Source organism: Gordionus sp. m RMFG-2023, chromosome 2 (genome assembly GCF_954871325.1).
Source record: "Gordionus sp. m RMFG-2023 chromosome 2, tfGorSpeb1-WG-v2, whole genome shotgun sequence".
Classification (NCBI taxonomy): domain Eukaryota; kingdom Metazoa; phylum Nematomorpha; class Gordioida; order Chordodea; family Parachordodidae; genus Gordionus; species Gordionus sp. m RMFG-2023.
Window position 1 is genome coordinate 10,226,075 of NC_088776.1, and position 20,773 is coordinate 10,246,847.

Genomic DNA, 20,773 nt, shown 5'->3' on the forward strand with positions numbered 1-20,773 from the left:
ACATTATAAATATATGCATATCTTAATTAACTTTTTTTTTAAACTAAAAGTAGTTATATATAATCTAGAAGAAATTATATAATTATATAACTAAATTTATTTTATCTTTAATTCATTGTCAAATTATGAATTAAAAAAATATCACCAAAACATACGGATGCATTATACAGTGAAAGGGGGGATATTTTTACCAGATGTTAAAACAAAATAAAATGATACTATTATATTTTTATTTTAATCATACTTAAACATTAATCTATGTTAAAAAAATATTAAACAACTTTTTTATAATATAATAAGATTAGAAGTTAAGATAATGGAATTCTAGGTGTTTTTTTTTCGATTTCATATATTACATAAACATATGTCATGTCAAATTTTAAAAATATATAATTAACTCATTAAAATAAAATAACTATTAATCACAAATCTGTAAAAAATATAGTTTTGTTATATGAGATAATGCTTAACTCTATTCGTAATTAAATATATTTTTCTCCAAAATACTTTACATTTTTAAAATTGATGTATAATTCAATCATAATCTTCTTTTTGTTAATTGGTTTATTCAATTCTATCAAAGCCTTTCCTGGTAATTATTCATTAAATTGATATAATAAGTGGTGTTGCTAGGAAGCCGGAAAACGCATAGGTATTTTCAAGCTCAGCCTTGCTAAAATTTAATTTAAGTATGTCTGCTATTTTAATAAAGCTTCTTTTAAGCTCTCAAATTCCGACTTCGTAACACACTTAAATGATATGAGTAAGCATTCAAGTGGACATAATTATTATTTTTTTAACATAAATATAGATCCATGCCCAGAGGGAGTTGAGGAATCAGTTTGTTTACATTATGATTACTGTCAAGGAAAAAAATGCGATCGCTATCCCGATGCCATATGTGACCTAAATAGTTGTGGATACTGTAGGGCAGAATTTAGAATAAATAATAAAAAAGTTGATTGTTAATGATGGGAAAAATCTCTTTTAATTTTATATCAATCAAGTTGGTTTTTTTTAAATTTAAATTATATTAGGAATTTTATGCTTTATAGTATATTTATTAATTTATGAACAATCAATTTTTAAGTTTTAAAATGTGTTTTAAAAAAATATTATTATAACATACAATAAAACGTATAATTAACGAATTTTATTATTATAATAATTATGTTGATTCAATCAGTGTTGTTAAAAATTCCATTATATAAAGGATAAAAGGATATGTAATATAATATTCAAACTATATTCTATAAAAATTTTAATCAATTCGCTATGAGAGAAGGCGAGGGGTGTAATTAATTATGTTTTTTTAGAATTATTCTAGGAGTTATTTTAAACTATCTTAACTTTCAAAAATTTATTAGGACTAGCGGCTATAAAATATTGTCAAGTTTTTAATACGTTGGAAATATTAAATGTATATATAGAGTATGAATTACTATTAAATAAATGTCTCAATAAAAAACTATAAAAAAACATTAATTTCTTAATAATTTAAAATATATGGTGAATTTCCATGACAAATCAGACACAAAAACGATTCTCAACCCGCCCACCTCAGATTTCTCTAAAATTTTTACAAAAGTTTATATATATTATAAATAAAATAAATTTTTAGCCTCCAATTCCAAACATCGGCTGTGATACGGGCCTTTAAATATCAAAAAAGAGACATTTTGGGCAAAATGCTCTTCCTTTAATTTTAAATATCTTTGGATATAATTGAGCTAGACTCGTCATTTAAATTTTTTTATAGAGCCTAATGATTGACCTTCAAAGTTTTACAATTTAAATTACTTTTAAATGTCAAAAATCGGAAATAGAAAACCGAAAATGTTCATAAAATCAATTTTTTTTTCTTTCAATTTTTTTTTGTATCAGATATAAGATTAATAAATAAGCAAATTTTCATTAGCCCGAGCTTAAGTTAAGGAGATATCGCATTTTAATCATTAGTTTGTTGGAAATATTCTGAATAAATATTTGATATTAATCAATAATTTAGTACAAGTCAAAAACTATCAAATATTTTATGTTTAATATTTAAAAGAATAGTTATTTATGATTTATAAAAAACTGGGGGTGTGGGAAGGGGGGGGGGGTTGTAATTAAATCATAATCTTCTTCTTGTAAATTGGTTTATTCAATTCTATCAAAGTCCATCATAGTAATTATTCAATATATATAATAATGGGTGTTGCTAGGAAGGCGGAAAACGTAAAGGTATCTTCAAGCTCAAATTATATTTGATTAAAACCTATTTTAAGCCCTTCTAAAAAATCCGACTTGTAGCAAACTTTAATAATATAAGAGTAAGCTGTTTAGGTGCACATTAATATTTTTTTAAACATAAATATAGATCCGAATTATAGATGCCCAGAGGGAATTGAGGAAGTAACTTGTCTTGGTAAAGATTATTGCCAAGGAAGACAATGCCATGGCTATCCTGATGCCATATGTGTTCTAAATATTTGTGGATATTTAGGGCAGAATTTAGAAAAAAAAGAAGTTTATGGTTAATGTTGGGAAAAGTATCTTTTAATCTTTTATCAATCAAGTTTTCTTAAAAATTTAAATGATGTTATATTACATTAATTAATTTATAATATTTAAGAGGTTTAAATGTGTTTAAAAAACATTATAACATCTAATATGTTAACATTCTAAATAATTAACGAATAATATCTTATAATATTAAAAATTTAAATATTAATATTAAAATGAGATGAGATGATGAAAACAAATACATCATTTTGCATATTCAAGAGATAGATCGAGTTGACTCCCCATCCCCATTTAAAAATTTTAAAGTTTTCTTAAATATCATTTTATGCTAACGAAAATTATTCCTCTACACTATACGCTTTTCTCTCCCCAAAATATGAGTAACATATATATTTTTTTTATAAATGTATCTAGGCAAAGACTTTCCAAAAGGAAACTCTCCAATAAAATCTATGATAAAAAGTCACCCTCCCCCAAATTCCAAATAAATCGTTAATCCCACGTTATTTCTTTTTATTTGTTCTCGAACTCGCATGCCTGTAGCAGACTTATAACATGAATAATTTAATTCGAAATTAGACAAAACGGAGATTAGTTCCTATCCAAATTTGATAAAGGTTTTGTGATAAAAACGAATCATTCAATCATCCATAAATCTAACATTTTTTGAATATGCCAGATATCACTAGTCAAATAAGGATTTATTTAATTGCAGTCGGTTTGAGTGGAAAGTTTATTTTTATTATGATTGCTGGGGAAAAACAAGGTGTCGAACCAAATCGTGAAACCAAAATGTAGCATTATAATTTTTTTAATCCTAACCATAACTGAACCGTTATAAAAAATCTCAAAAGGAAGAACTGACCCATTTATAAACCCTATCGAACTTGTTTAACAAAATAAGATTTTGTCAAAATATCATAGAAACATCCATAATGATATCCCAAACGATAGTCTGTTCTTCTTACATAATGTACATGATAGGTTTTTCTAATATTTATTTTAATATTTACATTTTCGCCACAGCAAAAAAAGTGGATGAAAGTACCAGGCCAGGGTATGTTAAAAAATAAGCTTGAGCGCATTGAAAAATTTAAATTGAATAATTTTAACACAAGGATTTTAGTTTTTACTTAAAAAATAAATGAAAATAAAAAAATAACTTATTTTATGATTTATTAATGTATGTATATTATAAATGTTTATAAGGCCTGTATATAATAAACAAACATTAGTCGTTTAATTTTTGTTTATGTATAACTTGTTTAGAATTAATCAGTTCCTTAAAAAAAATGATCTAGATAGAAAATACGGATTCTTTATAAAGAAGATACATCTGCACAATGGGTTAAAAGGGAGGTCAAGATAAACTTTTCGACTCATGTTTCATATTAATTTTTCATCGTTTTTCTCCTAAATTTCTTTAAAGGAATTACAATTGAAAAGAATAATGTTAAAAGTGAATGCTTAATTTTTTTTGAACAAAAATATATAAAAAAATATTTGATTCTTTTGTAAAGAAAATGAAAAAGATTCACTTGAAAATAAAGTATATTAGATAAAAAATGTTAAAAAAAAGAAACAAAGTACTAGATATAATCTTGTATAGATATAAGTATTAGCGCTCTTCTATGACGAACATTAATGTTCCTCATAGCCTTGCTCGTTCCAATATGCCCTTATTGTTCACTTATATTATAAATGCTCTTATCATGATAAAAAAAATTATGTTATGTTCTAGTGGAGGACTTAAGTTTATTTGGTAAAATGATGTATCCCAGTTTATTCTAAGATCTAAAGTGAAAAATGTCATAATTTATTTTGGCAGTTTTTAAAAAAACATATATTCATAAAAATCAAAATTCTGAAATATAATATTTTTGTCATCATAATTATTTATAATGTAAGCTAACTGAATTTCACTTTCTAAACTTTGATATTTACCTTAAAATAATTTTGACAAATAAATTAATTACTCCTATCTAAGTGGTCAGAGATAGAGGAAGGAGGGGGGGATAATATAATATAGATTATTTGTAAATTTTTAATGGAGCTATACTTTTTGTTATCAAAATAAATGGAGGTTAACTTTATATAACTTTCAAACTTACTGTTAAAAAGCCTTCCTTATAACTTCGCCTCTGAATTTCATATAAACCCATCTTCTGATTGATATTTTTTCAGCTATGTTTATATAAATTTTCAACATATCTCGTACTAATAATAGAGTTTTAGAGATTTCAAAGTTTGATATCGTGGATTCATCTCTTAGAAATGATGATAGACTTTAAATTTCAAAAGATATCCCAAGTTAAATTTATGAACATGATGGAACGAATATATAAAATGACTGAATTCACATTTATTTACAAAAACCAGTGTTAAAATATTTTTAAGGCATGGTTAACCAGGCGTCATTAGCCTTTATAATCACATGGGGCTCTAAAAAATTTTTTTTTAATTATTTTCAAAATTACCCTTTTTTAGCTAATATTATCCAAAATCACCAAATTGGTAAAATCTTACTTGAAACTTTACCAAAATAAGATTGGTTTTCAGATATATTCATATTTTTTCATTATGTGTTAAATTACATAAACTTTTCTAATTAAAAAAAAAATTGAATTGTATGTTGCTGATTAAATTAAGGCCTTAATTAATAAATGGACAAATGCAATTTTTGCCAAACCGATAGCCTAGTCATTTTTATATTTTTTAATAGCTGTATTATAGTGCACACAAATTGAGCATTTATGTTTTGCAATAATTTTTTAATAAAAATATGAGGTTGCCTTTTTATTAGTGCTGTAAACGTTACCTCGAAAAAGGAACGCGTTACCGTTACTCGTTACATTGAAAAAAAAGAACGCGTTACCCTTACTCGTTACCTCCAGACTTTGGTCCTCAAAAAAATCGGTTGGTCCTTTTATCCAGTCTAAAACCGGCTGGACCGTAAACCTTCACTAGATATGAGGCACATGAGGCCGCTAGAAAAACGAGGCCGAGGCTTAGCCAGTCCGCCCCTAAGAACACTGACATTGATATCATAAGTAATTAAAACAAGGAACGCGCTAAATAATAATTTTATAGTAAAAATACCAATGTCCTTGAAATTAATCTTCCTTAAATATATTTATTTTTATATTTCTACCAAAATATAATATAAATTTAAAAATGTGTTAATAGTTAATTTTATCATTTTCTTAACCTTATTTCCAAATAAATGATGTATTAAAAAAAATGTTTCACAAAGGAATGCATATGCGTTAAATAAAATTAAAATAAACAAAAATACATCTAAAATTTAGCGTAATACAAACAAATATACTAAGGGTGCATTCACAGTAGAGAGCGACAGCGACAGACAAAATACAAATATATGTAATTTAATTACCAATGACTATTCATAGTGAGATTTTGAGACGCGACATTCCCGCCAAATTTGTCGCATTAAACATAGAAATCAAGTTACAAAACATTTTGCTTTTTTCAAAGAGACATAAATACAATATGGCCGAAAAGAAAATATTCAAGTAAATTTTTGAAATGCTATTAAAATAATAAATGTTATAATAATATATATATATTAAAATCAATAAAGAAGATTTGATCAACCCCATCAGATAACATCAGCTGAAAACAATATTGAGACAGGTAATTAAAGAGTATATTAATTTGAAATATTTTTCTTTTGCAGTAGAGATGGCCAAATCAGCATGGATAAATCTAAGAGATTGCTTTATGAGGGAACATAAAAACTATAGCAGTATACCAATTTGAAAAAAAACAAATCTTGTTATATCTAAAATTGATGAAGCAAATATTGCTAGAACAATGTTTGAGCAAATGAATGGTAATGAAAATTATCAATATGAAGATGGTAAATATACAAATTTTTGCTAAGATTTTATTAATACATAGGCATTGAAATCCCCTGCCTAGAGACAAGTAGTGAAGCTACAATTTTAAGGAATGGTTGTAATCATATTTTATATAAATAATATTATATATATTTAGCATCACCATCAACTAGTATAGGATAAAATTTATTTTGCAAAAAATTAATTAAAAAGAGGGATATAGATCAAGGGCATTTGTAAATATTTTTATTATTTTAAACTAGATCTATTTGAGCAAATACTTGAAATAGAAAAAATGAAAGAAAGAAAATTATCTACAAATTCTTGGATTAAAACCCTGGCAAAAGATCAGAAAGGGGAAAGAAAAAGCTTATTAAAATTATTTTTGATATACTCTTCAATTTTGACAGTGATCAAGAATAATAAAAAATATTATATTGCATTGACTTTTATATTATTTTAATCATATTTAAGACACATATAATAAATAAACTTTCTTTTTATTAAATAATTACAAATCAATATAAAAAAAATAGAGTAATATTTTTAAAATTGATATTTTATTACAATGGAAACAAAAGTTAGAGGGGAATGTACTAGAACATAGAAATTTGATTTAATGACCTTGCAAATTTTTGACGGTTCCAATTTATAATTTTACCATTTAAAATATTTTTTATGAATAATTTTTAATGCAGGTTTTTATTTTCAATATATGAGCATTCCGATATGCAGGCCCAGAATTTCATAAAGCTAAGATTAGAATCATGACATTAGTAAATTTTTTAATAATTATTCACCAAAACCTGTTAATAGTTAGCCTAGTGTCCATGGCTCTGTATGTTTGTAAATTAATTTTTCCCCATCTTTTGAATAATTTAATAAAATGGCTCATCCTACTAAATTTTATAAATCCTTTTTATAAATAATAAAATATTTTATTAATTTTTATATAAAAAAATATTGCGCCCAATAAAAAAAACGATAACAATTTATAAATAATAACTTTAGGTTTACAAAATAAATCAAAAATACTTATTTTAAATAAATTAATTCGCTTCTATGTTCATATCCCAATCGATTTCAAGAAAAGACCATGCCTATAATGTTGACGGGTCTGTTTTGATACCTGACTGAAATTTCTTTTTCCAGCTTAAAATATAATTATATTTTGAGTTTTTTTAAAACAAAAATTTGAATGTTAAAATATACAATATTTTTATTTTTTAAAACAGAATATTATGGAAATGTTTACGAGCTATCGAAAATGTTAAGGATGTGAAACCGTAATTCCTTAAAGACTGGGGAAATTTATAAATACATATATCAAATAAAATATTTTTTCTAAAATCATAAACTTTAAGTTTCAAGGTTTTGTTAGTTTTGAAGCAAAGATCCAATTGTTTGCCTAACACTTTACAGGTATCTTCAGCCTCTGTCCGTTTATAACTAGCTTCCAATTTTGCTTCCTCCATTTTCTTCGATAGCGATAGCTTACGATTCAAAATATCGCAAAGTTTTTTGACATAACTTTTGTAAAAATGAAAATATAATAAAAGATATAATCCCCAGAATTTTTTTTATTAGAGTCGGAATATTTGAATTAAGATTAACCTCGTAAGTTTGGCAAGGTTATATTAAAAAGGAAACCCACTAAAAATTCATGGAGATCAAGTGATTTTAATTTTCTTTTTTTTAGTTCTGAGCCCTAACCAAATACAAGAATTTAATTAATTATTTTATATTAGTATCATATTTATTTATTTTTTTTATATGAAACTTTTAAGACATGTTTTACCCATATTATCGGTAAGCCTTTTATCACTCATTTATTGAAATTTCAATAGACATTTATAAAAAAAATGATTAGATATTCGAATTATCTATGTGTTTAACCAAATTTTAGACAAAAGTATTAAGTTTTGATAGAATTATTACGACCATTTACCATATTTTCCTCATCCATTGTGTAAAAAAAAAACTTGGGCAGATATTTATCATAAAAAAATAGAATTTAATTTACAAAAAACATTTCAAGGCCATGTCGGTATCAGATTTAAGCATTTAAAAGCTCTAATAAATATTCTTTATCAAAAAATTAGATATAACCGATTACACAATTCTTGTTAAATAATGAATCTAAAAATATTTATCATTACTCTCTATCGTTTAAGAGCAGCAGCAGGTTGGAAACTTTGGGATCATTTAATGCAAAATTCAAAGCCCCTTTTACGCTTTGTGAGTAATCGGAGATAGTTTGTTGTTTGTCCATTTGTTCGTGCTTTTCCAGCAAGTGGGCGAACGCCGAAAAAACAGGGTTTTGCGATTGAACAAAAAGGGAGAGGGCTAAGTCATCGTTATCTTTCGCGGACGTACTTTCCTGTGAGTTGAGAACCAGCCTTAGGGACAGGAAGGCTTCCAGCTAATAAATAAATTTGTGTTAAAAATTGTTGCGTAATTTTATTTATTAAATGTTTTTTGGGGAGATTATGAATATTAGAAAAATGATACATATTTTTTTTTGATATTCAAGTAACTTTAAAAATGTTTTGGCTTTTGTCTTGGCCCCATTTACCTTTAACATGGGCGTAAAAATTCTGGCACAAATTGTGCCTGAAAATATAAAAGAATATTTAAAAATACCTCTCTCAATTCATCGATTAAAGCGTTTCTAAAATCTTTTTTGCCGAGTGGAAAAGTTTCGTAAAATTGTCTTGTCTTCTCGAGTTTGTACTCATTTTGGTCGGATTCATTCGTTTCCGGTGTTGAAATGTCTGTACGTAAAATATTATTTATAATCTGTCGCATGACGTTATGGAATTTAGAAATGTTAGTATTCTCATCTGCTGAGCCATAAAAGAGAAGTTAACAATAAATAAATTTTCCAGTTCTCGCTTATAAAAAAATTGGGCATTGATAATTACCGAGAAAGTAAATAGTAACAGGAAATTTAGAGAAAAAAAACGGCAGAAAGAATAAATGAATGGAAAAATGAAAGAGAAAAAAATGGAGGATAGAATCAAAATTTGCTCTTACCTATTCCTTCATCAATGACTTCGATGGTGAATACCTCGTTAGAATCCCCGCCACCTTCCGAAGCTTTCGTATCTTCCAAAGTGGCATTTTGTGAGGATTGCTGTTTTTCCTTTTGATTCGCATAAATTAATTATTAAAAGAGATCAAAAGTGGTCAAAAGCGGGAAATCTTTCCAGCTCAAACTTTAATTCAAAACTGACAGGTTAGCGTTTGTATATTAAAAAATTTATAACAAATATTTTTTTATAATGACTATCAAACGCTCAGTTTCCAAAATCTAGAAAGCTCCAGTATGGTCTTATTCTAAGATTGAACGAATCCTTTTCATTCCTTATTTTTACATTTCCTTACTTTTTTACATTTTTTTCTTCAAAATAATAATTTGTTTTCATTATATTATCAGGCAATCTGACACCACAAAAAGAGGTCTACAATTACAGGATATCTTGTTCACGCATACAAATGAAATGCACATTTGGCATTTTAACAGCTAAATGGATTATTTTTAATCGACCTATGAATACAAAATTATCGTTAGCTGAAGATACAATTAAAGTTTGTACATTACTTCATAATATTATTTTTGATAAGGAGAGATATATTCGAATAAATCTTTAAAAAAAATCTCCCCATAAAATAAATTTATTTAAGCAACAATCTATTAAAGGTTTGTCAATTATTGCTAAATATAATATATTTATTATGCCTTTATTAATACAATAATCCTTTATATAAATTATTATAATTATAAATTATTTTTTTTTTAAATTGTTTAAAATTTTAGTGATATTTTAATAAAAATGAATTTACTTTTAATATAGTTTTAGGTATTACTTATATAATTTTGTTTAGTATTTTTATTATTAAATATTTTTATGTTAAAAATTTTAAAATAATTTTGTTTTCATTATCACTTTTATAGTATCTTAAGATAATCTTACACCATAAACCTATATTATACATTTTTATATATTATATTCAAAATATATTTTAATTATAATAAATTTTATATATATATATTTTAAGTGATATTATAATTTTAAAAAATTACCTTTAATATCGTTTAAGCTCATTGAAATATATATATATATGAATATGTCACTAATAAAGCTATATAGTATATAATTTTATTTTAAAAAAATTGCTAATAAAATAATTTTATTTTAAATAATAAAAATATATACAAAATAATTTTATCTTAAATAATAAAAATATATACAAAATAATTATTTCAAATAATAAAAATATACATATAATTTTATTTAATTTATACAGATATTAATGAGTAAATTTGTATAGAACATTAAAAATTTGATTTGTTCTTCTTCTCCTCTGTACACTTATCCAATTCTTCCTTCAGCAAGTATCCCAGCCTTATCTAATGAAGATTTTGGTAAACGAGAAGTTACTTTACTGTGTCTACCAAAAAAAAAGGATATCCAGGTAGCAATGCCATGATATAGAAGGATCAATTATGACTGCAGACCAACTTCTGAACTTGGTGATTTTGAACCTTTACCCATAAAGCTATCTCTTAAATTTTTTAACATACTAAAATGGCATATAAATATAACATGTGCCTAATTTTTAAAAGGCATACCAATGCCTTACTCATCAATTTTCGTTATCAGGATTTTAAATTCATTCTGGGAATAAGAGGACTTGAAATTTTTAAAAGTAATTATTTAATTTTTTACTTATATTTTCCAAAGATATAATCGTTTCATTTTTAATCAAATATTAAATTAATGAATAAACACTCGCAAAAAGGCAATTTTTCACGCTTTGATCGAAAATATCTTCAAAAGTATAAAAGTCAAAAGGCTAAAATTTTGCCCAATTATAGATTAGAAGAATTTTTGTTTAAATACGAATTTTCATCAAAATTGAAAAGGATCAGCAGAGAATCGTGTTTTTTGATTGGTATTTAAATATTTTTACTGAAGGTATTTTCCCTAAGTCTCAATAGGTTGAATTCTGGAGGGTGGGGTAAATAAGTAAAAATTTGATATGGGTACCAAAAAAGATAATTAATGATAAATATCACTCTAAGTAGATATGAGTTAAAAGCGAATTAAAATATTTTTTGGTCTTAATGGGTTAAAATAGGTCTTGGGGGGTAGGGGGTAAAAATAATAAAATTTGGTATGGATATCAAATAAAACGGTAATATCCATAATCAAATTAAGGATAAAATTTTCATTCCCCATCATTCTTAATGGGCTGTCTCCTGTAAAATAATAATTGAAATGCTTTAGATGAAAAATGACACGTTATTCTGATTGACAAGTTTATGAAACAAAATGATTATTGAGAATATTTATTCATCGGGTAGAAATTCGGGACAGACAGCTCTCACAGCTTGATCTAAATCAGGAAAAAAGTCTTCAATGTCCGAGATTGAGCCTGGATAGCTCGTACAGGCCTCTAATTATGTTTTTTTAAATAATGAATTGTCATAAGCTAATCACCAAATTTAAATTTGTTTTATATTTGATATGCAAATAAAACGAGTTACATGTTTTGATATAGCAAAACTTTCCCCCAAAAATTAATTACCTACAATGTTTCTGAGAATGTGTTCCGCGAATATGTTTCAGGGATTATATCACAATAAAAATTAAAGCAAATGTTTTAACCATAAACGCATTTCCCGTTTAAAATCCTATTGCGAATATATTAATGCCAAAACATTCTCACAACTGATTTCCTTGAATAAATTACCACGAGAAACGATATATATTTTAATATTATTGAGAGGCCGGTCATAAATATCTGCGTATGATTGATTATACTCTCTCCGTGGGTGGTGTTTTTTGTGTTTTATTATTTTTTTAAATTAATATATTAATGAATATTTTACACCTTAATATAACCTAACCCCAAACTATATTTGTCAAACCCTAATCCACTTCCTGGGCTATCTGAGGAAGTTAATTTTGGTTAAAAAAAATTTATACAAGCTTGGGATAACTTTAGCTTTCTCCCAGTAATATTTTTAGCAAAAAAAATTTACGTTATAGAAAAAATTACATGTCCATTAGATAATAGGTTGTATTTTTCGGTGGGTATCAGCATCTCGGGTTTTCCATGTATGATAGAGTTTATTATGGGGAGTCGTTCTCTGATAATATAATAAAATATTTTTTTATTTTAAATCCATTAAAAAAATTGGGCATTGCAAAATAAAATTTTCTGTCTAAGTAAAAATATAAAAAGAATTAGCATAAAATTTATTCAAAAATCATTACAAAACTAATTATATCCATAAGTTGAATTTATTATAAACAGATATATATAATATAGATTGGGTTGTAGCAGAAATTTTTTTAAAGGAGGAGGGCAACGGGTTGGCAAACATTTGGGCACTGTTTCCCCATAAACTTTTGAAGGTTTAGGTTTATTTATTGTAGGCTGTTAATCGGGTTATAATTTTTTTTTTTTAAATCAACTATAGAAATTCAATGAACAGACATCAATAGTTTTCCTAAGGAAAAGTGATTCAATACTGATTGATATTTTGGATTAAGAAAATGTTACAATATGTAAAAATAAGTTTTATTTGAAAAACTTTTTAATTAAATAATAGCAAAATAGATATTTTCTGATGAAACAAATGATAATGAAGATAAGATACTGAAGATATTTATAATATATTTTAAACTTGATTATCACAAATATATTAGGAAAAGAATCAAGAGCATTTCTAATGATCCTTCAAATAGGAAGAGTAATATCACAACTAGAAGATGAAATAAAAAGATATATCTAATATTTAGATACATACATATTATTGTCCAAATCCAATATAGCATATATCATTTAAAAGAAACCAAACAAGGCTCTTAATTAGAGTGCGCAAGAATGGGAAGTCTTCTTAGGTATTTTTATTCACATGTCTATTATAAAACTACTAAGAGTGTATTACAGGTATTTCTATCAGATTTTGGAGTTTAAACCCCTGAAACCAAGATAAATACTTGAACCAGAATCAAAATTCTCTTTATTAAATATTTATAAAAACCAAGAACAATCTTAAAATTATTAGTAAACAATTCCAGAACTGGTTGTACCTAATCTTTTAAAATGATGCATGTGATTCATTTTAGAAGATTTATAACTTGTTTATTTCAGAATTTTTTGTTAATTGCTTTAACAGAGATTAGAGCCAAAATCCAAAAGACCACATAAATTTTAAGAACCGGATTTTAATAAAATATTCAGAATAAGAATGAAACTATATCTGGTCAAGGTAAACTCTGATTTTAATATTTTTGCCCTAGCAACTCTGGGCTCAACCCTACCCAAAAATATTTTTAGAAGGCATATAATTTTTTTGACTTGGGCTGTTTTTACAATCTAGGTTTAGTCAAAAGCCATACCCAAACTCAGTCCACATGATGATATTTAAGTTTAATTTAAAGGACCATCTACTGATTCATTGATCTTACAAATCATTTTAAAAACTTCCCAATTTAGAGTTTGCCCAGATTACTGCTTTTTCTTATAAATTTATGTTATGAAATGACATTATTCAAACTTGATAATACTTGAATCTTTGTCAATGGTGGAGAAACTATCTAAAGCTGCTGAAAATTCTTTGTAATAATTGTTAGCATTTTTTATATCTAAAACTTTTGTATAAAGTTCATTAAGTGTTGAAGGAATCTTATCAAGGCATTGATTTAATTCTAAGTTAATATTTTCACCCTTTAATATAAATTGTTTTTTTGTAAAAATAACTATCATAAATTCCTTTACTTTGATATTTATATCTTTGCATTTTTCTTTAAATTCTGTTTGATATGATGTTACTTTGCTACCATATTCAATTTCTTTATTTAGGTATTGCTATATAATGTGTAAAATTTATATTTTCCATTATTTCTTAACTTGTTTTAATTCCTGAGCTTTATTTATTTCTTTTTTTAGATAGGGAATTTCATATATACAATTTTGAGCTATAATTCTTGCTATCTCATCTATTTAATTGAGATTAAGTATAATTGTTTTACTATATCTTACATATGTATAGATTATCTTTTTCATAACTATCTAATAATGATTTAATTTCCTATATTTTATATAAAATAATAACATGAGAGTATTTTACATTCATATAATCAGAGTTAAATTTTCCAAACATATTTTTAGTTTCTTTGGGTTCTTGATTATTGAAAAATAATTTCCAATCATAATATAGAGAAGCTATAATAAAATATACTAGATATCACAAATAAATGCTAAAACTATCTTTTAATTTAACATCTGATTTAAATTTTGTTTGAAGTTGTTTGAAACTTTTTTTAAGATTCAACAACTTATCAGGATTATCTTTGCATACTTTTCGAGTAAGTAACCAATCTATATTACAATTAATATAATGAGATTCTTCAAAATTATCACCTTGTAACTTGTTTACATGAATATCGATGGGAATGTGTTCCATTGAAGTCAACTGGAATCTTGATTAATAAGCTGATTTTTTCTAAAATCAGACGAGTGCTATTTTTTCTAAAATCAGACGAGTGCTATTTTTTCTAAAATCAGACGAGTGCTATTTTTTCTATCATGCGTTGGAACATGTAACATGATGGTAGATTTTGTGATTGGTGGAGAGCAAATTTATTTCCAGAATTTTATTTCGGGAGCCATACGACAATATCTGTAAGACTTAGCCCCAGTCCATCCAGTTATAACCGGCAATGGAAATCTATATCGTGCTTTTTTTGGTGTTTACACTTAAGTCAGTCTCATCTAATTAAGTAGACTTAAATAAAATTCTGACAGCTAATAAATTCAATATCACTTATACCTGGATTCTCAAAAAAACTAAATATATGATTATACATTTTATTCAGGGGAGCATTTTTATTTAACGATAATTACTAAAACATAGGGGATATCAAGGCACGTACATGGCAGAGTCCGTCTTTTCACGCTTTCATCTCATAAGAGTGAAAAATTGAACCGAATATGCATACCCGTAGCTAGGAAGCATTAGTTTAAATAGGGAGCAATTGTTTATAGCTATATTCTTGTTTTTTATAAACTACTAAAAATATATTTGGCGGCAGAAAATTTTTTGAAGACCTACCCCCCCCCCTAGTCGTCTTCTCTAACTATGGCATACATATAACTAGTTTAAAAAAAATTTAAAAAATTTTTTTTTAATTTTTACATAAGTAAATGTGTTAATTTTAGAGAATTTTTAATTTTAATGGAAGGCTCAAAAAGAAATACAAAATTTTTATTTTATTTTTATTACTAACTTTTTATCACTTAAATATTTAACATTTTGTGCTCTATATATATACAATTTAATTTTTACTCTTTTTACATTTTTTACATATTGAAATAATAAGTTTTTTAAAAGGTTATATAAAAAAAGAATTTCGACAAGTTCGTCCTTATATTTTATAAAAAGTAAAAGAAAATTTACGAAAAGGTCATTTAATTTAAAATTATAAGTTTATTCAAAATTCACATATTAACATGTCATCATTTTTTAATTTTTATGAAAATTGTATGCTATAAACATATTTTAAAAGGTCGCAGAAAAATTATTTTATATTCATAATCTAGGTGCTTTATAGATTGTAATACAACTTCAGCATAATCAGATCTTTCAATATAAAAAAAAATCTGTGCTATAAATGATTTTATTTTAAAGATTTCTTAACAATCTTGATGCGCCAAACTATTATGATCAGAGGTGTATTGCGAGGGGCCTTACCGAGGAGTAATACCACCCCCCCCCTTTACTCGTCAAAATATTTTGATATTATTTCAAATATTTTGAATTTGAATTACCGTTTCTCTATTATTATTGTTAGCCACATAGAAGATAGAGAAGTATGAATTTTTATCTCTCAATATTTTTATAGAAATTTGTATGTCACCACATCGTATACTTTTTTCTTATGGGGGGGGGGGATTTTTGGGGGGTTTCTCTCCCAAACCGCTCTTACCGGGCCTTCGGCCAGCTTTTCCCCGGCCTTCGGCGGGGACTTATGTTTTAGTTATTCTATTAAATTATTCATAATTTAATATTAATTATATTTTCTATTTTTAACTATTATTTACTAATTCGTGCTGATGAATATTACAAGCCTATTTTTTATTATTTTAAGTTAGGTATATTATATTTAATAAAGTTTTTTTTTTAATGTAAAGTTGAAATAAAGTTTAATGTCCTTTTTTTATAAAATTTGCTTTAAAAACTAGCTTCAGCTTAAATTCTCATACAATATAAGTAGAATATAATTTTTTAATTGAAAATACTAATAGTAATGTGTATAAAATATTGACTAGAAAATAATTTAAAAACAATTTTTTTTAACTTCTTATCAAATACAATATTATACAAAAATTTTTATTAAATACTATAATTATAATGTAATTTTTAATTTTCGTGGGAATGTTGCCATCGTTGGAACCAAATCTCTGTGGATATTTAACAGAGCTAACCCGCCGAGATTCGGAAGTTATAGTTCGTAAATATGTTTTCAGCCTTCTCAAGTTGGAAAAAGTCCTTTCATTCTTACATGTTGTAATAGGCAAACATGCAAGAATATAAAACAACTTCAAAATATTAGAAAATTGAGCCAAGGTTTCTTTATACCAATTAAGCGCATCAATAGCATGCTCAGGTAAAATATCTAAACGTAGTAAATATTTATACCACAATTCGAATTCACTGATTAAATTTATTTTATTATCAATATCATAGGAATAAAATTTTGCTAACTATTTAATTTTACCAATAGTGACATTAGAAAACAAAGAAGGATCTTTGGGTAATAAAACTTGAAGATTGCTAAAACTTTGTTTTTTTATCTAAAAACCGTTATTTGCGATAAAAAAGTATCTAAGAATGGGATGAAAATGGATATTTTATTTCTTCAGTTGAGCCAATATTTATTTTACATCTCAATAATTTAGGTGCTAGACTATGTTTAATTAGTGTTATATCATAAAATTTAGCCTTCGATTCAACGTCTAGATAAATATTATGAAAATATTCATCTACATTCATTCTTATTGTATCTACCTGTTCATATATATTTTCCGCCAAATCAATAACCTTAACCAAATTTAAATTTGGTTTTTGTAAATTTCTACAAAGTAGAGAGCTATAGGAAAATAATTTATTGATGCAATTAGGAGCAAAGATAAACTCTAATTGATCAATTGAATTCAATAATGATATCGCTTCTGACGACACATTTCATGCTCAGCCTTTTTTAACTTTTGTATTTCTATTTCTTCTGTTCTACAAAAAGGAAGTAAAAATGGAAAATATTTAAAAAATTATAGATATTTATTAATAATTAAAATATTATTAAAAATACTTATTAATTCTAACTCACTAATAATTTTGAATTTAATAAAATAATTATATATACTACTAAATAAAATTACCGTTTGATTTCAATCTCCTTGACTAAAGAATTTTCCATTCTATTAATATTTTTGAATAATGTATATGTACTCACAAGGAAAGGAAATTTTAATAAAATTTATTTATAAAAAATAAGTTTTATGTTGGAAAATAGATATTCTTATAAAATTTTGATTGGGGGGGGAGAGATTTCCCCCCCCCATCGGTTACGCGCATGTTATAAGTATAAAATTAGTTTCACCACCAACAAGTAGTGATGATAAATGGCTCCATTTTTAGCATATTTAGAAACATTTCTATAAAGGCTAAATCAATTTTTTAAGCATTAAAGATCATCTTAGCATCGATTACGGCTTAAACTTAAAGGATATCTTAATCTTGGAAAAAAAATATACTCTTTTAATTTGTATTTTAATTCCATATTTTCATTCTTTATCCATTCCCAATTTGATTTGAATGCAGGATGGATAATATCCGTGATGATATTTCCATTATTATAAACATTAGTAGAAAGCCCTTCAAAAATGACGGGGAATGGGATTTTTATTTTTTACGATAGATGTCATTTAAGCTCACAATATTAGTAAGCATTCAAGATCTTATAATTTTAAAAAAGTTTATCAAGCCCAGCTCAACCCTTAATAATTTGTAAAAGATATTCCCAAGTCAGGTGCAAGCTAATATTAATTTTGAAGTTCCAAACCCAGTCCTAATCATTATAATTTTGAAAATTTTTTCCCGCCTCGGAGATAGTTAAATTTTTAATATCATAACATGAACGGGAAATATCTGATTTACCAATTAGTCTAATATGGAAAAAAAACATGTAAATTCCGTATTAAGGGAAACTGGGAAGGCCTGGGCAACCACTTATTAAAGTATCATGACAAATAAAATAAAAATAACCGACTCTTATACTTTTTTGTAATATGATCAATTAAAATTATATCTAAAAAATAAATTGTTGTTTATTATATAGGGTTATTGTTGTTTTTCAGATAAATTTAATGTATGTCTTGCATTTCCGAAATTATTTGTCAAAGAATTTGATAAGGGATATATATATTTTTATGTTAAGTAAAAAAAATGCTATCTATTTACATTACAAAAATGCCATTAAACATTAAAAATATTGAAATGCAAATTATTTATATATTTTTTAAGATATTTTTTTCCTCTATTGCACCTTGTAAACCTGAGGCAACGTCTTAAATATTTTGCTATAAATATTGTTATAATTGATTTTACGATCTAACGCGCATTGTATATTCTAAGTAACATATATATTTTATAATAAAGACGTCAATCATGAACTTAACATTATTTTTCTATCAAATATTATACATTTATTTTTCGCTTTTTATAAAATGGCTACCTTGAAAATTTAAATTTATTTATCGTATTTTGAATCGTTATAAATCATTTAAATTCTAGTGGAATTCTATAAATATTTTTAAATCTAGTAAAAATAATATCATTTTATATAATTATTATATTTTTATAAATTTTAACATAACAATACATTTTTTATTTCTGATAATATGGTATGTTAACTGAGGTTAACATTGCCCATTTAGACGATTTTTGTTATAATAAAATATTTATTGAAAATATTATCAAATAAATTTATAGCTCAATGACTAGTGATATAAATTATAGAATACCGGTAGATAGTGAGGATTCTCAATTGAGTGATTCGTCTGATGAAGAATATTTACCATGTGATACTGGTAAATTTAGTATTTCTTATGCTATAATAAATATTTTTAGGGGCAATTGAATCAGATTATTCGGATATTGAAAGCAATGACTCTGACTCAAGCCATCCTGATGATGGATTGTCAGGACGACGAAATATATGGAAATCCTCTTTAACTAATGTCCCACGAGTAGCCCCAGATTGGAAAGGCAGTTTACCCTTCGCCAATAAAGTTAAAAATCCGATATACTACTTCAAATTTTTACTGGGAAATATACTTCCTACAATAGTTCAACAATCAAATCTATATTCTATTCAAAAAGATATAAGCAGACCCCTTAATTTATTGTTAGATGAATTAGAACAATTCATAGGTATTTTGTTCTATATGAGCATTATAAATCTACCAAGAGCTCGTTTATATTGGACGGCTAATACTAGAATCGCTAATGTAGCTAACATTATGTCAGTAAAAAGGTGGGAGTTCATAAAATCATGTTTTCACATAAATGACAACACGAAAGCATGTCCTTTTGGGACTGAAGGGTATGATGCTCTTCATAAAATACGACCTATGCTGACGATCACAACAAATATTTTAAAAGATATTACACTAGGAGAAAATCTATGCGTCGATGAGCAAGTTGTTCCTTTCAAGGGACAAAGTAAGATGAAACAATACAACCCCCAAAAGCCTAAAAAGTGGGGTTTTAAATTCTTTTTATTATGTGGAAATGATGGTATTGTTTATAATTATGAAATGTATATGGGGAAGATTCTCCAAGCCGAAGGTATGCCAGATATAGGAGCTTGTGGGAATTCAGTTCTGCGCATGGTTGTCGCAGTTCCATTGAATCAAAATTATAAGTTATACTTTGACAATTGGTTCTCTAGCATAAACTTACTGGTTATATTAGCGCAAAGGGGAATACAATGTGTATCAACGGTTAGGGCAAATCGCCTCAAAAATTGTGTTTTGCCGACAGATCAAGAGATCAAAAAAAAAGGAAGAGGAAGTTTTGTTGAAAAAAAACGGTGATCAAGGAAGAATTATCTGTAATCAAATGGTTTGACAATCGTTCAGTTTATCTAATGAGCAGCTTTATAGGGGCCCACCCGATATCTGACGTGAAACGATTCGATAGAAAAAAAAAGGAAAGCATTAACGTAAAATGTCCAGCCATTGTTAAAAATTATAATAAAAACATGGGTGGAGTGGATCTTATAGATTCCCTACTAGCATTATATAGAATTCATATCAGGTCC

At 26.0% G+C, this 20,773-nt stretch overlaps 3 protein-coding genes and 1 long non-coding RNA gene across 6 annotated transcripts; 3 read left to right on the top strand and 1 right to left on the bottom strand.

The window, feature by feature from the left end:
• LOC135923886 (uncharacterized) lies at positions 1-1,151 on the top strand. The gene is made up of 2 exons (XR_010571293.1): positions 1-592; positions 812-1,151. It is a non-coding gene; the product is annotated as an uncharacterized LOC135923886 (long non-coding RNA).
• Positions 1,152-5,359: 4,208 nt separating this feature from the next.
• LOC135923881 (uncharacterized) lies at positions 5,360-7,171 on the top strand. Of its 3 annotated transcripts, XR_010571292.1 has the most exons (7): positions 5,360-6,041; positions 6,110-6,162; positions 6,206-6,274; positions 6,326-6,388; positions 6,430-6,483; positions 6,526-6,604; positions 6,659-7,171. XR_010571292.1 is itself a non-coding variant. In XM_065458869.1 (6 exons), the coding sequence occupies exons 1-6, from the start codon at positions 5,905-5,907 to the stop codon at positions 6,549-6,551; spliced, it is 402 nt and encodes a 133-aa protein (XP_065314941.1). In that variant the 5' UTR covers positions 5,360-5,904; the 3' UTR covers positions 6,552-7,171. The 3 variants fall into 3 exon arrangements, 2 of the variants coding, with proteins under 2 accessions (XP_065314941.1, XP_065314942.1); XM_065458869.1 differs by having other exon boundaries at positions 6,526-7,171; XM_065458870.1 differs by having other exon boundaries at positions 5,757-5,773; positions 5,817-6,041; positions 6,430-7,171.
• Positions 7,172-7,232: 61 nt separating this feature from the next.
• LOC135923880 (CDK5 regulatory subunit-associated protein 3-like) lies at positions 7,233-14,911 on the bottom strand. The gene is made up of 13 exons (XM_065458868.1): positions 14,811-14,911; positions 14,655-14,768; positions 14,518-14,612; positions 14,430-14,478; positions 14,298-14,386; positions 14,166-14,255; positions 13,945-14,114; positions 12,438-12,528; positions 9,405-9,513; positions 9,012-9,142; positions 8,528-8,790; positions 7,727-7,898; positions 7,233-7,520 (listed from the first exon to the last, which is right to left on the bottom strand). The coding sequence occupies exons 1-13, from the start codon at positions 14,851-14,853 to the stop codon at positions 7,452-7,454; spliced, it is 1,485 nt and encodes a 494-aa protein (XP_065314940.1). The 5' UTR covers positions 14,854-14,911; the 3' UTR covers positions 7,233-7,451.
• Positions 14,912-19,230: 4,319 nt separating this feature from the next.
• On the top strand, positions 19,231-20,549 carry LOC135923949 (piggyBac transposable element-derived protein 3-like). Its single transcript, XM_065458975.1, has 3 exons — positions 19,231-19,270; positions 19,441-19,538; positions 19,579-20,549. Exons 2-3 carry the CDS (start codon positions 19,445-19,447, stop codon positions 20,544-20,546), a joined length of 1,062 nt encoding a protein of 353 aa, XP_065315047.1. The 5' UTR covers positions 19,231-19,270; positions 19,441-19,444; the 3' UTR covers positions 20,547-20,549.
• The last annotated feature ends 224 nt before the right edge of the window (positions 20,550-20,773 follow it).

Coding starts and splice junctions, on each gene's coding strand:
- LOC135923881 (XM_065458869.1), top strand. CDS start 5,905: ATGACTATTCATAGTGAGATTTTGAGACGCGACATTCCCGCCAAATTT. Junction 6,389..6,429: donor AAATTATCAATATGAAGATG/GTAAATATACAA, acceptor ATTAATACATAG/GCATTGAAATCCCCTGCCTA. Junction 6,484..6,525: donor AGCTACAATTTTAAGGAATG/GTTGTAATCATA, acceptor ATATATATTTAG/CATCACCATCAACTAGTATA.
- LOC135923880 (XM_065458868.1), bottom strand. CDS start 14,853: ATGGAACACATTCCCATCGATATTCATGTAAACAAGTTACAAG. Junction 14,613..14,654: donor AGATGTTAAATTAAAAGATA/GTTTTAGCATTT, acceptor ATTTTATTATAG/CTTCTCTATATTATGATTGG. Junction 14,115..14,165: donor GCAAAGATATAAATATCAAA/GTAAAGGAATTT, acceptor TTTATATTAAAG/GGTGAAAATATTAACTTAGA.
- LOC135923949 (XM_065458975.1), top strand. CDS start 19,445: ATGACTAGTGATATAAATTATAGAATACCGGTAGATAGTGAGGATTCT. Junction 19,539..19,578: donor ATATTTACCATGTGATACTG/GTAAATTTAGTA, acceptor AAATATTTTTAG/GGGCAATTGAATCAGATTAT.